General features: G+C 47.2%; 2 protein-coding genes across 4 annotated transcripts in view; one reads left to right on the top strand and one right to left on the bottom strand.

Moving 5' to 3' along the window:
• CDC42BPA (CDC42 binding protein kinase alpha) overlaps window positions 1–7504 on the top strand; it is a 177644-nt gene extending 170140 nt beyond the window's left edge. For all 3 annotated transcript variants that reach the window (XM_061991531.1, XM_061991530.1, XM_061991529.1), the window contains 2 exons: window positions 1266–1423; window positions 2593–7504. In XM_061991531.1, the coding sequence (XP_061847515.1) occupies window positions 1266–1423; window positions 2593–2724 (290 nt within the window). In that variant the 3' untranslated portion in view covers window positions 2725–7504. The remainder of the gene's footprint in view (window positions 1–1265; window positions 1424–2592) is intronic.
• A 2605-nt stretch (window positions 7505–10109) lies between these two features.
• Window positions 10110–15507, bottom strand: part of COQ8A (coenzyme Q8A) — a 43383-nt gene continuing 37985 nt past the window's right edge. The window contains exons 12-15 of the mRNA XM_061990170.1: window positions 13629–13736; window positions 12853–12918; window positions 12055–12141; window positions 10110–11575 (exon numbers count right to left, since the gene is read on the bottom strand). Coding sequence (XP_061846154.1) covers window positions 11282–11575; window positions 12055–12141; window positions 12853–12918; window positions 13629–13736 — 555 coding nt within the window. The 3' untranslated portion in view covers window positions 10110–11281. The remainder of the gene's footprint in view (window positions 11576–12054; window positions 12142–12852; window positions 12919–13628; window positions 13737–15507) is intronic.

The following is a 15507-nucleotide window of genomic DNA, read 5'->3' as shown; positions in this document are numbered from 1 at the left end:
CAGAAAAGAAAATAAAGGCTCACGGATTAAGATAAGAAGTAAAATAACTAAATTAAAACATAATAATAGTAAGAATAAAATAAAATCATAGTAACTAAAAGAAACAAAACCCAAGAAGAAGACAAGTGATGCCCAATGCAGTTGCTCACCACCTGCTGACTGACATCTGAGCAGCGATCTGCCCAGCCTGCCAACTACCCTGCTCAGTTTGTATATGAGGATTGATGTCCTATGGTATGGAATAGCCCTGTGGCTACTTCAGGTCAGCCATCCTGGCCACACTCCCTTCCAGCTTCTTGGGCACACACGCTGGCCTCAAACCACCCTCCACCCCCAGGCCACTTGCTGGCAGGGCAGGGGGAGAAGCAGGAAGGGCCTTGATGCTGTGCAAGCACTGCTCACCAATAACCAACACACTCCTGTGTTACCAACATGCTCTTCACGGAAACTCAAACTGGAGCCTTGTACCAGCCACTAGGAAGAAAATGAACCCCATTGCAGCCAAAACCAGGACAGCAGAGCTCTTGGTGCCTCTCTTGCTGCTAGGGCAGAGAGAAGGCAATAGAAGACAGGCTGCTGGTATGGAAGAGTTGCATCGGAAACAGCTTTCCCAGCACTGCCACACTGCGTTTATGTGCCAGGGTCAGCACAGTCACCTGTGCTAAGACCAGGCAAGGGACTAAGGAACAGACCATGGGAAAATAGAGGCAAGACTGGTGTCCCAGCTTTACTGGTTTGTTTTTCCTTCCTGAGACACACACCACATTTGCTCCATGTTGCCAACTGCTTGCAGAAAGCCTATATGTCTGCTGTAGTCTATATGTGTCAGTACAATGTATTTGCTCCCTGGGAAAGAAACCACAGGAACTAGGCTGCCACCAGAGCAGTTTCTACAACTGCTGTGTTTGTTGGGAATGTAGTGACTGTGTCTGTGCTAATGCTGACCTGCCAAGGGAGGGACCCGAGAATGCTTAGGAAAAACTGCAGCTGGCAGCAGAGAAGAAAGATAAAATCATTGAATGACAGAATTGTTTGGTTGGAAAAGACCTTTAAGATCACTGAGTCCAACCACTAACCTGACACTGCCAAGGCCACCACTAAACCATGTTCCTAATCCCCATAAAGCCCCCATAGCCTGCAAGCTGTGGGCTGAGCATCCTGGGACCTGCTGGAGGAAAGCAGAACTAACCAGAGAAACGGGTAACAAATTTCTAGTATGATGAGTGGGTGTCTGTATCACAGCGTAATTCCTCCCCATGATTTAGGATCGTCTGCACAAAACGGGAGTGCTTTGCGGAGGGAATTCTCAGGAGGCAGCTACGGAGCAAAGCGCCAGCCGATGGCATCGCCCTCAGATGGCTCCTTATCCTCTGGTGGCCTGGACCAAGGCAGCGATGCACCAGCAAGGGACTATGAGCGAGAGGTGAGTGTGTTGATGGAGATGATGAAGTTAAATTCTCTCATGGGTTTGGCTACAAGTTTAGGAGTCACTGACAATGAAAACTGGCATTTCCTGTATTTCAAGCTATCTTGACAAACCTTTGGTCAAACTTAACCTTGGTCAACTCTGGTATTTAACATGCAGGAAATGCTTTCTGTGCTTCTTGCCTGGAGATACATGAATAGTGAGGCTCCCAAAAATACTGGCCCAGTAGAGTAACAGCTTGATAGTGACTATTGCAGCTTGAAGTGGTGATATTCCTTCTGCCCTTTATTTGCAAAGACTTTTAAGCTGTCTTAGCAACCATTTCCCAGAAGACATTTTGTACCCCAACTGCCTGAAGTTAACAAGGTAATTTAAGAATTACCATATATTAATTTAATTTAGAGTAGAAATTGGACTTAGTCTTGTTCTGCACAGAATATAAATGATCATTATGATAGGACTACAGTCCTGCCCAGTGCAAAACTCAGTCCCTCCAACCAAGAATGTTTTTACATGGGGAGGGCTCAATCTGGAGTTGGTAAGCAAAACTTCCCCAGCCCATTTTCTGACCAAGGAATGAGAAAATTAGGTATCACACAGGCTTTTCCTGGTGCTGAACATATCCTTCCAGTTGAAGCTGGAGGGCATCTGTCAACCCAAACTCAAGCTCAGATATATTTGCATTGTACTGTATGGTGGAAGATTGAACTGGAGTAATTTGATAGGACACTTAGAATTAAGCATGTGGGAGTGACAGAGGTAGCTGTGATGATGCCTGTGCCACAAAGATTTCTCAGTTTAGTGCAAGAGCATCTCAGATTATAATCTGTGAAAAGGTGGAGGCTGTGGGAGCTTCACGATCAACCTGGAGTTGCACAGTCTGCTGTCCAAGAGGCCCTCAGCAACATGCAGAATGCAAAAATCCCAGAGGTGCTGTGTCCTGATGACATGAGTGACACCTGCTGAAAGCAGAATGGTGACACTACTTACTCTTATGTCTCCTCGGATCAGGAAATTCCTCAGTATTTTTGGGCACAAGCAAAACATGTGGAGCCTTTGAATCCAGTCCCGTTTATCACAATCCCCCCCCCCCCCCCCAACCCCAGCCACTCTCAAACTTACTTTTCTGTTATTTAATGGTATTCTTCTATGTCTTTGGGCCACAGGACTCTGACTCTCCGAGACACTCTACTGCATCAAACAGCTCCAACCTCAGCAGCCCTCCCAGCCCCATTTCTCCTCACAAGACCAAGAGCCTCTCCCTGGAGAGCTCTGACCACGTGAGTTGGGACTCATGAACTGCTTCAGCATTCAGATTTGACATCACAGCAGCTTGCTGTCCCCATGGCTGTCCCCTTCACTTGTTCCAGTTCTCACCTTCATCATCCTAACCCTCCCCGTTCCCTGTCTGAAAGTGATTTGGGAGTGGGGTACAGAAGAAGGTAAAAGCTGGTCATCTTCAGCACTGTTCGGCACTGCCTCACCCTCCCTGTCCCAGATTTGACAGCAGCAAATGAGCAAAGCTAGGGTGTTGGTAAATACCAGATGCTGTAGATTTGTACTAGTATTGGTTTCATTTTTTGTGGTTACAGCTGCTTCGTTTTTAAGGACAGATTTATCCTACACTACCCCCACATCCCCCTTCCCAAAAAGTAGCTTAAGTAGACCAGACCAGTATCGACAAGAGAAAATTCAGAAGGATTTTTTTTCCATACAATAGCTCATTGTACTGTACAAAAGTAGCACAGAGACCCCTTCCCCTGCACGGGGAACGATCGGTATGTCAGAGGCACATAAAAGCTTTCAGCCACCATGTTTGAATGTCAATCTGATTGTCGCCAGCAAATCCTTATTGATTAAAATGATGCATATTTTACTACAGTACAGAGTTTAAATAAATACGCAGATGTTAGAGTAAAATACGTATGTATATATTCAAAGAAGAAAAAAAGCATTGTGTATGCAGCAGAAGATGGATGCTTATTTAAGAGAGCCTTTAATTTAAGACTTGTGTTGTCCCTGTTTTCACGCTCGGTCATGTGCAGACTCGGAGGCCTGGCCTAAGCCCTCGTGCAGGACAGTCGCTCCTTTAGCGTAGCGCTCGCTGCTCTGCCGGGACAGGTCCCCGCAGTGCCGTCACAGCGTTACTCTGCTTCCGGCAGCAGCGCAACAGAAGCTGCAGGTCCTGCTTCCGTGGTCATTAATCCCCATCCTTTGCAGAACTGACCCCAGTGGGAAAGCGACCCCAGGCCCGGGCAGGCAGGGGCAGCAGGCAGCCGGGTGTCGGACCCAGCTGCTGGCTGTGCGGGGAGGAACCTTCGGGCAGGCCACGGGAGAGCTGCTTAAGGCAGGAAGGGAGATCAGCGCAGCGGGATCTGGCAGGAAAACTGCTCTCTGGGTGAGCAGTCTTCTACATCTCCTTGTCCATCTCTAACCAGAAAACTGTTACTCTTGTTACCAAATACTAGTTGCTAATAGGCATCAGCCAACCGAGTGCCCTTAGCTCTCAGCTGGCCGCGGCCGGCCCCGCGCTCACTGTAGCAACCGAGAACCTTGAGGACTGACCTCACACTGTTCACACTGTGGTAGCTGAAGATGCCTGGTGACCCACAACCGCCGTGCCGGCGAGGCTGGTTTTCCTCTTCCTCCCTTACCCGTGCTGTGGGGTTGTGCAATGTGCGGTGGTTTTGGCACACTCACCTGCTGCTTGGTTCTGACAGCAGGTCAGGTTGGGGGGCAGAAAGTATGGCGGTGGGAGACAGAGCCCACTGAAGTTGCAAAAATGAATAGAAAGCTGAAGCTGGCCCTGCAGTCAACAGAAATAAGTGAGAGACTGAGTACAGATAGATGGTAAGAGGAAGATGTCTCTTCTCCTTAGTTAGCAAGGCAGATGTGTTTTTCATTTGGGAGTGTGTTCAAACGAGCCTCTCTCCTCAGTGCTATTGTTGCTGGCTTTCTACTACGACCGTAAGCAAACACTTAAGGGCTTTTTGTATTTAGAATACTGGGGTTTGTGGGTTTCGGAAGCTTGTTCTGGCTCTTACTAAACCATTCCATATTCTTGCAGTCAGTAAATGTTTCATGCACATAGAGATAGATGTTTGCAGTTTTCCAGTTTCTGTCTTCCCTAACAGAAGCTATAGGTAAGTTCAAATCTTGTACAGTAATTTCCAGGTGTGATCTAAACGTGAAATAGGGAACGAGACACTGATGATCTAAATCCGTTTATCATCCTGGTCTCTAGGTAAGATTTCTCTTTCACTCTCAATCAAGAGGCGCGTCCAACTATAAGCTCATTCAGTGTTACTTTGAGACAGGAAATCAAGAAGCTTTTTAGAAACCATCCTATGTAAAGCCTCTCTCTCTCTTGTTTGGGTTTTTTCAGAGTAGCGAGCTGGTTGTGGTGTTTGTTTTCACTTCAAAGCTACTACTTTTGCAAGCCTGGCGTTTAATAGTAAAAGCTTTAGTCAACAGCTAACTTTTCCTCCCAGAAAAGTGTTCAGTCTTTCCAAGGGCCAGCTAGGCAGGGCGTTATCAGCACCATGAAAATTCCACATCAGCTTCTCTTTAAAAGCTGCGTATTGCTTCAAGTGTAGCCACTGCTTTTTCCCCACAATTCCCTCCTTTTGGTGAAGCATGTCCACGCACTTTTCAAAGGCTTTGCAGACGAGTTTTGTATTTACTGTATGTTGTATTTAAACATTAATCTGATTTTGATGGTGAGAGAAGGCTTTTCACCAGCAGGTATTGAAGGTGCAGCAGCCTGTGTGACAGTCCCCCTGAGAGAGGGTCACGGGATCTTTTTTTGTGGATTTTTAAAAACATTTTTTTTTTGCAGTTGAGCTAATGCTCTCTCTGAAAATGGAACCCAAAGAGCCACGACGCAGCAAACAACTCGAGTAAACTCCCCTGTTTACTCCGTTACAGTGCCTGCAATCTATCCATATCAAACCCTGACATTTTCAGGCAGAGCGTAGTGTTAAAAAAACTTAAAGCTCCAGAGGATGAGATCTCCCCAGGCCTACACTGTTTGTACACCTCAATTTCTAAGCCTTGGCAGTCTCCTTTAGGATTACTGTATTTAATCAGTAGTTTGGTACTGTGCATTTTTATACACATCTGTTCAAAAGAGAAACAGCAACTGTTCTCTCAGTTGAAAAGCAAATGACCACATCGCTTATTGGAAAGGAGAAAAATCGTCCTAGGACTTTTGGACTCGTTTTCGGTATTGGGGGACCATTTGATTATACACTCAACTTTAAACCACACTCATCTTTTCTTTGTTGTCCGTATGAACACTGCAAACACGCATACAGTAGCTGAGCTTTTTAAATACTCATTGGGCTAGGAAAGGGAACTTGGTCATTTGAACTGTCAGACGCTTGACTGGTATCTCCAAGACAGTTGTCTCTTAAGGTTTGATGTTTGCTACTCTGCACTGTGGCGTTGCTTCAGCTGCCCAGTTCGAGGGCTGCGTTTTGTTCAGGGAGCCGAGTATCTCCCGGTGAGTTTGTGACTGTAGCATATGTTCTTTGTACACAGTAGATATCGAGCTGATTTTTTCCTTTTGGCTGAGACTGAAGGTGTTTTGCATTTTTGACAGCGCTTAAACATATGGGTTATTGGGTTTTGGCCTTTCTTTCTTTCTTTCTCTCTCTTGCTTTTCATGGCAACAAAGGATCTGAACAGATTCAGGCAGCTACTAAGGGTTCCACATGTTAGAATGGAAAAGTTTGGGTAACTAGTTTTCCCCTGCGCGTGTGCACACAGAGATAGATGGGTGGCTTCCTTCCACGTTTCATGCACCCAGAGAGAGTTACAGTACTCTCTTCGATATTGCCTTTGACCTGTAGAAGACAGCTGGTGGTTTTAAAAACAACATTCCTGGGGCTGTGGTGAAGTACTTGCTGCTTTTCCTCTCCCTTAGGTGCTGTGGCTGGTTACAAATGTGCATTTTGCCCATTTTAACAAGTTTCAAAACCGAGGCAGGGATGTTATCTCTTTGATTCTGACAAAATTATCAAGCCAGGTGTGTTATTCTCAGGTATATGGCAGAGGGAAGTTTTTAAGGGTCTTGTCATACCAAAAAGTCTCCCTTGATGTAGCTTAAGCCCACATAACTGGCTCACAGAGTGTTTCAGCCTTTCACAACACAACAATTGGAGTAGTAACACAGATTCCGGCACTATTGTGTCTTGTGTGGCCAGAGCCTGAATGACAGGACAAACGTGCTCTTGGATGGAAGATTGGGTTGGCTTTTTTTCCCCCCTTTCCATGTTATGCACACTGTTTGTTTAATTTTAAATTAATACATTAAGGGTAAAATCTATTGCAGTGCAAGTCCCCCACACCTCCTGAGCCTTAGTCGGAGAAGTAAAGTGGCACACAGCAGCTTGTTGCTGTGGTTTGTGGTGTTGCTGGGAGTCAGTTCCATGGAGGAAATGGGACAGCTTTCCACACTAACACCAACTGCACCCTTCCGCCTGCTTTGTGTTCACGCTGCATCTAATAAACACCCCCAGAAACCACGCTGCTGGAGGCTTTCCAGGCTGAATTCCAACTCTGCTTGGGCTTTCGTTCCAGCCCCAGCTCAGCATAACCTACTTTCATTCTGCATTTGACAAAGTCTCATCCACAGGGAAGAAATCCACGAAACAAGCCAGTGTTGGTATGTCAGAGCAATGATACCTGCCTTTTATGTATGACAGTTTCATATCATTTATTTTTAAAATATGGTTTTTAGGTTTTTCATTGTAATATTATTGTACAGTTTTGCATGGCATAGATGTAATCACTTTTTTTTGTTTTAGAGTATAAAAGCTGACAAGTGTGCGTGTGGGGAAAAGATTCTGCTTTTTGCCTCTTCTCACTACTTTGTTTAATGCCCTCGATGTTGTAGGGGACATTGTAAGAGATTCTCTGCTACAGAACAATGATGTAGATTCTTTTGCACAGAAATATTTAAGGTGGAAAAGTCAACAATGTAAAAATGACTCACCCGCCAATATTTTATGTTGGTAACACACTTAATATTAACCTACTTTGATGTACTGCAATAAAACAGGGAACTGTTAGAAATGCAGATGTTCTGTCTTATTTTCTTACTTTCCCACATCAAGCTTTGGAGAGGAAATGGAAAGGGGAAGAATAGCGTTCTTGAAGATAAAACCGGCACATAACACAGCTGCACAAGTAGGCAGTGGGAAGGGAAGGAGTACAGGAGAAAAATTAATTTAGCTCTAACAGCTCTCAGAAAAAAATAACAGAACCTTTCTGAAAATTCAAGGCCAAGACACCTTCTATCTGAGGACACTGAATTTTAACAACTGTGTTCCTGACCTTAGGTCATCAGTTGTGTGTCAGTATTTGTTTCTGACATTCCTCCTTCACTTAGTCAAATGTTTCAGCTGTCCTCGTGCTGGAGGCTAGTTATTTACTTGTTTCAGAGCTCAGCACCATCACAAGGACTTATGTGCATCTCGGACTACCTGTGAAGTTTCACGTATGCCTCATAACCCTTTTGCCCTTTTCACATCATCCATGAGTTCCTCACAAGTCAGCCTGGGACTTGATACTGGAACATCTTCCTCTTCATTCGTTACCCTGTTGCTAAAAGTCCTAGCTTGGATTACATGCTTCTGGCACCACTTACCCCTGTTACTGACCCTGTGTGGCCAGCAGTGCCAGCCTGGGCATCCTCCCATTGCAAGGACAGCCAGCAGTTCTTCCCTGCAACAGACAAGGTGCTTCCTGCTACTCCAGTCAAAATTATTACTCTCTTAGGCTGCCCACTCTAGCTTCGGTCAGCTTAAGCCCACGGGCTCATCACATGTAGTTCTGTGAAATACCATGTGTCCTCTGCTCTGGCTTTTACAATCAGTGCTACATTTCTGAGTTCCCAGGGTTCCAGTTGCACCATCGCAGCTGTGAAGGTCTTGGGAAATGGGCTTTCTATTGTCAAGGGATTGGGGACATCAGAAAAGCAGAAAGTGAACTTCATGTTAGGCTTCCTGTTTAACTCCTCAGCATTCACTTTCTGGTTTGAGGCAGCAGTCAAGCTGACTAAAGAAAGGAGGTAGAAAAGTCACTGCAACCACACGCAGACTGTATCTTGATTCCTTGGGATGGGAAAATCCCTGTCTCCGGAGAGGTAGGTTTAACCTCCACCTTGCCCTGTAGAACAAGGAACTGTTTTCTCCCAGAGGATTTGTCTGGAACATAGAAGCTTGCTGCAGCAGAGAAATGTCTGTATCCTCAGCTTATGGGAGCAGCCCAAGCAAATGCAGTGACTAGTACAGAGCAAGCAGCAGTGACCAAGTGTTCTTCCTCGCTGTAAAATATCATCACTTCTTTGACTTGAAGCCAGAACACATTGTTTCTGGCTCACCTTTCCTCCACTGCCACGCAATTCCCCATGTCACAAATCTCTCTGGACAAAACTACAGAAGTTAATAACACTTTTAGAACATACACAAAAGGCAAGGAGAATTGGGGGCTGAGAGCTCCAATTAACTCTCCTAATAAAGAAACATCTTAGAGTCTGCTAGTTGCTGCCCTTTAGGCAAATTCAAAACAACTGCATTGTTCAGCTTGATGTTATTCTTAAGCATTGCTGGCTCTCAAGGGAAGGGAAATGTTTGCCAAGAGTTACACACGCCCGAGCATGGTACACAAAGGATATCTGGTCACATGAGCAGCACACATCCATCTCACCTTGCTGTGCTGACTGGAAAAATGAACTGTGATGTGCCTCCAGTTGTTTTGCTGCCTTTGCAGGTTCTCTGAATCTTCAGTTTCAGAATTTTTTCTCCCAAGCTCATCTAATCCAAGCCCCTTTTCAGCTTTTTTAGACTTTGCTTTTTAACCTTTAACAGAAGTGTTTAACATCTCCAATTTCACTGTTTTTACAGCTAGGTCTAGAACCAAAGGAGGAAAACTCCACACTCTATCAGAACCCAAAACAACAGGGGAAGTTACTCCGTGTACAAAGTTTGCTTCATGCAAAACTCTTATTTCAGTGAACAGTAGAGTCCACTCTTCTCAAAGGGTGAGGAATAACCTGACCAGTACTTTCAGTTGAATTACACATCACTAGATCTTTCTCAACTTAAGTCTTAAATGAAGCCGTTTCTGTTCTTGGAATAAAGATCATGCATTAATTCCTATTTCTCAGAGACCAGTTATTCACTTACCCGTTCTTCACCTCTGGAAGTGGCAGCAGTCAGGCTTCCTTACATACTGAAATATGGGCTCACAGAACCTGCATTCCCTGGCTGTGGTAACGGAGTTGGGTCACCTGAGCCTGCTGCTAAATATCTGGCACTTGCCAGATAAGGACACATGCCTAGCTGGCACCAGCTAAGCATCAACTCCAAACTCTTTCTTCACAGGTGGATGAAAGTCAAAAGGACCTTTATCCGGGAGACTGCTAAGAGTGAAAACAAATCAATTACACCAGGCATTTTCATAGCCAGATGTTTGTTCAGGCTGATGTCCCTCTGACTCCTGGGAGCTCCTCACCATGGCTGTTGGCACCAGTGCCACAGCTGCAAAGGAAAGATGAAGGAATGAGCAGGCCCTGGGTAGATGGCTTTACAAAGGGAACAGCGGTTCTCTGAGCAAAGAACTACTGCAACAAGGGGAGACTGGAAGCTTCTCCTTCGGCCTAGCTCCTCTTTATCCCACAGAATAGGACGTGGGTCACTTGGCTGTGCATTACCCCAGCAGAAGATGAAAAAACTGCAGGCAGAAGGCCCACCCCACTGCACAAGCACTTTTTTATTGAAACCAGGAAGTTGTACAGGTACAGGCTTGGTACAAAAAATCTAAGGAAGTAAATCTCCTAGCTTGACTCCAAGAGTTTAAAACTGTGTGTCTGCTTTTAAACAGGGGACACTTCAGCAAAAAGCTTGAAACACCGATGAGACAGACACAAGGTGTTTGTCTGCTTAGCCCCTAAGGTCTGCAGGTAAGGAAAACGGGGACCGACCGCCTCGGGTCTCAGGAGTCCAGCAAGCAATTGGTGTCAAGAGTTGTAGCTTCTCTAACTCGCCCTCGGGAAAGCTGATACCTACCAGACAGTGAAGGATCCCACTAGTTGTGCTCAGAAATAGCTCTGTTGACTACATATTAGACTCCCAGAGCTGTGATGGGTTGTGTGAGTGGATATGTGTGTTTAAAAGAGATTCGTACTTAATTCTCAGGTTTTTAAAACATTTCCTACGTTTAAGGTTGCAAGCCAAAACGAGGCAGAAAGCATCAAACTTCATCCTCTGTACACACGCACAGAGCCCTTGCTTTAAACCAATGTCAGCAAAATCCAGGAGGGTTCTTAGACTTCCGCCACCTGACTTACAGAAATGGAGAGGAGGTGCTGAACGTGTCTGTGGGTAAGGGTACACCTTGGCATCGCCTTCTCTACTTCACAGTACGAAAACTACGGCATTCCACCTCAGCGTGAGACGGGGAGGGCGCTTATAAAAGGACTTCTGGAGAATTACAAACAGGTTTCAGTATTAAATTCTGTGCTTGTCCTAAAACCCAAATCAATATCCAGCCACCATCACAATGTTAAAAACGCATTCAAGGGAGCCTAGTGGTGCCTTGAAACGGGACAGAAGCACTCAAGAAGACCGTTTCCTGCAAGCTGCGGGTTGGACGGGCAGTCAGTGGAGGGCAGACACAGCATGAAAGAACAGCTTTGTCCTTGTGAAACACACACTTGGCCTCCAGGGCACAGGCTGCTGCATCTCGAGAGGATGGAGAGCTGGGGTGCAACGTGTGGGAGGCCACAACACTCTCTGTAAGGCCCAGGTGAACTGTGCCTTCAGAACGAGACATCTTAGTTCATTCTTACTAGTCCTCTGGCTTCTTGCCCCTGCTGCTCCAATAGTTTTTGTATGCCTCTTGGAACATGTTTTTGCAAGGAATTTTGGCCTTCAGTTTGGTGCAGATAAGGAAAGAACCCCCCATCTTCCGATGAAGAGAGTAGGTCTCCTCCGGCGGAGGGATAAGCCGGTGCTTCAGCATGACTGGGATTAAGCCATGGATCTTTTCAGTGGTGCTTTGGCTGCCAAAATCAAAAGGTTCCTCGGACGCAAAAGCCTCTCCCAGGATGAGGACAGCGTTTAGGTGGGCATCTTCCATTTCCTGCACAAAAGGAGAGAGGCAGAAATAGCACTGCCAGCCCTTTTAACCACCAGCGAGGAATGGGAGAAATGCCAGTGCTAACAGCAGCAGCCCAGGAGAAACACCCAGCCCTGTCCCCAGCAGAGGGAACCTCTGGCCCCTAGCAGGACTGCTGGACATTTGGTTTGGAGCAACTTAACCTTCCAGAAGGCCATCTCCCAGGTCACTATTTCACCAGCCACCCCACCTGCTGGGTCTTGCTGGAGGGAGAGAAGGGGTAGACAGAGGGTTTGGGGCAAGATGTAGCATCAATACTGCTCCTGCACCCAAAAGCAGTGAGAGAACAAAAGCCAAACCCTCATTTGCCTTCTCTCCCCCTCATGCTTATCAACAAGGTTTTCAGACTGACATTAGCTTTTACATCAAGAAAACTGGGGAAGTCTACAAGACCCGCAGAAAACTTGCCAGTGGCCACCCCTAAAGGCGTTGATGCTCCATACCTTGACTTCATAGCCAGTGAGGAACTTCATTTCAATGGATTTCTTCAGTACTCTTTCTCTGTCCATGTCAGCAGCTGCCTTTATTACCTGAATAGGAGGAACACTTTCAGGAGAGCTAGGAGATGACTGAAAACATTTTGAGCCGAGGACTGTTACCAGATACACGTGCTGCCTGCCCCCTTCCTTGCCTCTGCCCCCAGTGGTCTCAATGTTGGTCAGTCTAAGAGATGCTCGCACTCTGTAGCTCTTCTTAGTAGGGCTACAGATGGCCCAGGGAATGTAAGGCACATAAAAAAAGTGCTTCATAAATCACTCAGCCCCAAAAAAGTAGCAGGGCCAGCTGAGAGCAGCTTTAGGTGATAGCTGCTGACCCTGCAGCTTCATTTGCCAACTGCAGAACGCAGTGATCACGAAGGAAGCACAGAAGGCTTCACATAAATTTCTCAGCCTGTAAGAAAACTAGAAGCTACAGGAAGGGACAGTGAACAGGACAGGTAATTCCTGCATGCTCTCACACAAAAATCACTGCAATCAGAGTGCTCTGATATGCTCTGCTGTCTGAGTCTGCCAGTAAGCAACACCCCAGTCCTGCACTTGAAACATCCCAGAGGCTTGTGGCAGACCCACAGAAGGCTGCAGTAAGAGTTCAAACAGAAGCAGAGATCCCTCCCTCGCCTCCAGCCCTGCTTCCCTCCACACCTGCAGTGGCTTCAAGTACAACGTGATACAGTTAATAAGAGAGAGCAAATAGTCTAAGAGCCTCGGTGCAGCATTCCAAGAGACAGTGGGAGTCCTCACCTCTATGTAGACATCTGTGAACTTCTCATCAAAGCCTCTTGTTGCTCCAAAGTCCAGCAGGGCCACCTGGAAACAGACAACCCCTCTGCATTACTGTGGCAACCACCCGAGTAGGGCCTGACCTTAAAAAGGCTCCCGCTGTCCTGAGGAAGCTCAGCTGGCTGGAGAGCTTTTCCAGTGCAGCTCAGCTTCCCCCAGCTCTTTTATTCCCACGGAGCAGCACAAATTGTGCTGGTAGAGAGCAGAGGAGAGAAGACCTGTGCTCACACTGTCCCACCACCTCGGCTCATACCTTCCCTCTGGGTGGGGACAGAGCAGCACAGAACCTCTCCCCAGTACTTTCCACCACAGACCTCGCGAGGAACAAGCCGTTCCATCTGACCTGCGGGGCACAAGCAACAGGCAGGACCTCTGCAACTGCTACTCGTGTCTTCAGCAGAGCACAAGACCAAAGGATTCTACTCCAGAGCCCTCAGCTGAGGTGTGCCCTAGCAGAGAACTGCAGCTTCCTTCCCAGCTTCAGAACAGCCCCTGAGCTCTGACTGGAACTAAGGCCAGGAACAGACAGCCAGGCAGGTTTACAGGAGCCCTGTGCTCCTACCCAGGCCACAGTAAGACAAATGGCAAAGGAGGAGCTCTCACTGTTCTGCTGGCCCAAGGCTCAAGGACAAGAATCTGAGAGAATCTCAGTACAGACAACTCTGGGAGTGGGAAATAATCAAAAGCTGCTAGAAATCAGCTCTTGTCCAGGCAAAAGAGCAGCTGCTTTGGCTTACCTTGTGTGACTGCGGGTCATAGAAGAAGTTTGACCAGTTGGGATCAGTCTGCATGTACCTGAACTCAAACAGCTCCCGCAGACACAGCACCAGGATGTTGTAACAGATCTTGAAAAGCAAGGAGAGAAATAAGTAAGTCAGGAGGGCAGCAAGCCCTACTCTCACATGTAACTTAGAGCAGGCACTAGCAAAGCAGGCACACCTCACTACGCTAGCAGGAACTATCTTTTCCATGCCACAAAACTCCCAAAGAGGTGAGTGAGCACCCCTCAGCCCACAGCTGCCATAGGACATCCTTAGCAGATGGCACAGATGCCATGTGAGTTTCACATTGGCCTGAGCTGTATCAGGCCCTAGATGTGCCTCCAGAGGGGCTGCTGCCCTGTACCTGGCAGCTAAGAACAGCAGGCTCCAGGGGCTGTCCAACTGGATGTATTACTTGTGTCCTGGTTCTGCCTTTACCTTCCCAGCTTTGGCTATGTATTTGGTAGTTGCTTTGAGAGCAAAGGAACATCTTCACAATCTGAAGAGGGATCCAGAAGTAGAGGTGGAGGAGGCCAGCAGAACATGACAGCTTACCCTGGGGAGATGTCTGCAATGCAGACCCTGGCCAAAATGAAGCCAGAGCAGCTTAGGGAAATAAAATGCAGTTCCAGGGCATTTTAAATTGAAGGCCCAGTGAAGCTAAAGAAGAGGTCCCTTCCTGTAAAGCTGCCCAACAAACTACAGAGCTAGGACCAAATAAGCACTGAAAGGAGTCTTTACTTAATACACCCACCCACAGTATACTCCTCAGCCAAGTCTTCTGCTGGGTTGAGCAGCACCAACCCAGCTTGAGGGAAGAGCAGCAGACCCACACCTCGAGACTGACAGACACAGGAGAAGCAAGAGTAGCTGTCTCTGAAGAGCCCACTGCTGAATTACATACTACAGCAGAGCTCTTCTGTGAGGACATTTAAGCTGGAGCCTGTTCAGCACAAGAACTGTGAGCCCCTACCCCTCTTCAGGTTCTGTGAAGCTGAATGAAACATCATATCCAAGGAGGAGGGAACAGAGAGCGGCAGATGCAAGCCAGACCCTGCTACAGGACACTGCCATTTGGGTCAGAATGCTGCGAGCCAGCCACGTATTGGAAGGAAGGGCTGCTCCTGCAGCAGCACCCCACCTCACAGCCTTTTCAAAGCAGCCCTGATGATACAGCAGCTCAGCAGAAGGGACAAGCCCTAAGAACAGACAGGTTGGATGTCAGAGGCCTCCAGCTCTGGCCTGGCTTCAAGTCCAATGTGATGCTGAGGTCTGTTTATGTAGAGGAATATACTCTGCCCTCTTCCCCACTGACCTGCAAACAGCTGACAGCTCACACCAAGAGCTATCACCATAAAAAACACCATAAAAAACCAAATACCAGCACAGTTATTTATGCTACTAGAGCAGCTGCTTGTCCCACCACAGAACTCCAATCCCTTGCTATATTGAGCACCAACGCCTACCCATCCCCACAACCCCCCTCCTGTTTACTAAGAGGGACTTTTCCAGCAGCCCTGTGCAGCACAGGTCAGTCTCACAGAAAGAAAACCACCTAGCTGCTTGCACCAAGATGATTCTGCACTCCTACCTAAAAAAGCAGCTGCAAAACAAGTCCCCTCTTCCCTAGCTGACAATCCCTCCCCAACTCGTCATCAGAAACTGAGCATGGAAGAGTTCTGCAGTGAAGTCACCTGCCATTCACCTCCTCCAACCCTTCCCTGCTGAATGCTGGTGCCCACAAGGCCTGGACCAGCCCAGAGATGAGCATCTCTGCCAAATTCCCTACACTGAAACCTTCTGAGAGGCTCCCAACCCCAGCCCTGCTGTGCACTGCTCAGGGTTTGCCCTTCCC

This window comes from Colius striatus, chromosome 2 (assembly GCF_028858725.1).
Source record: "Colius striatus isolate bColStr4 chromosome 2, bColStr4.1.hap1, whole genome shotgun sequence".
NCBI lineage: Eukaryota > Metazoa > Chordata > Aves > Coliiformes > Coliidae > Colius > Colius striatus.
The sequence above is the reverse complement of the archived record's forward strand: the minus strand, read 5'-3'. Positions and strand labels throughout refer to the sequence as shown.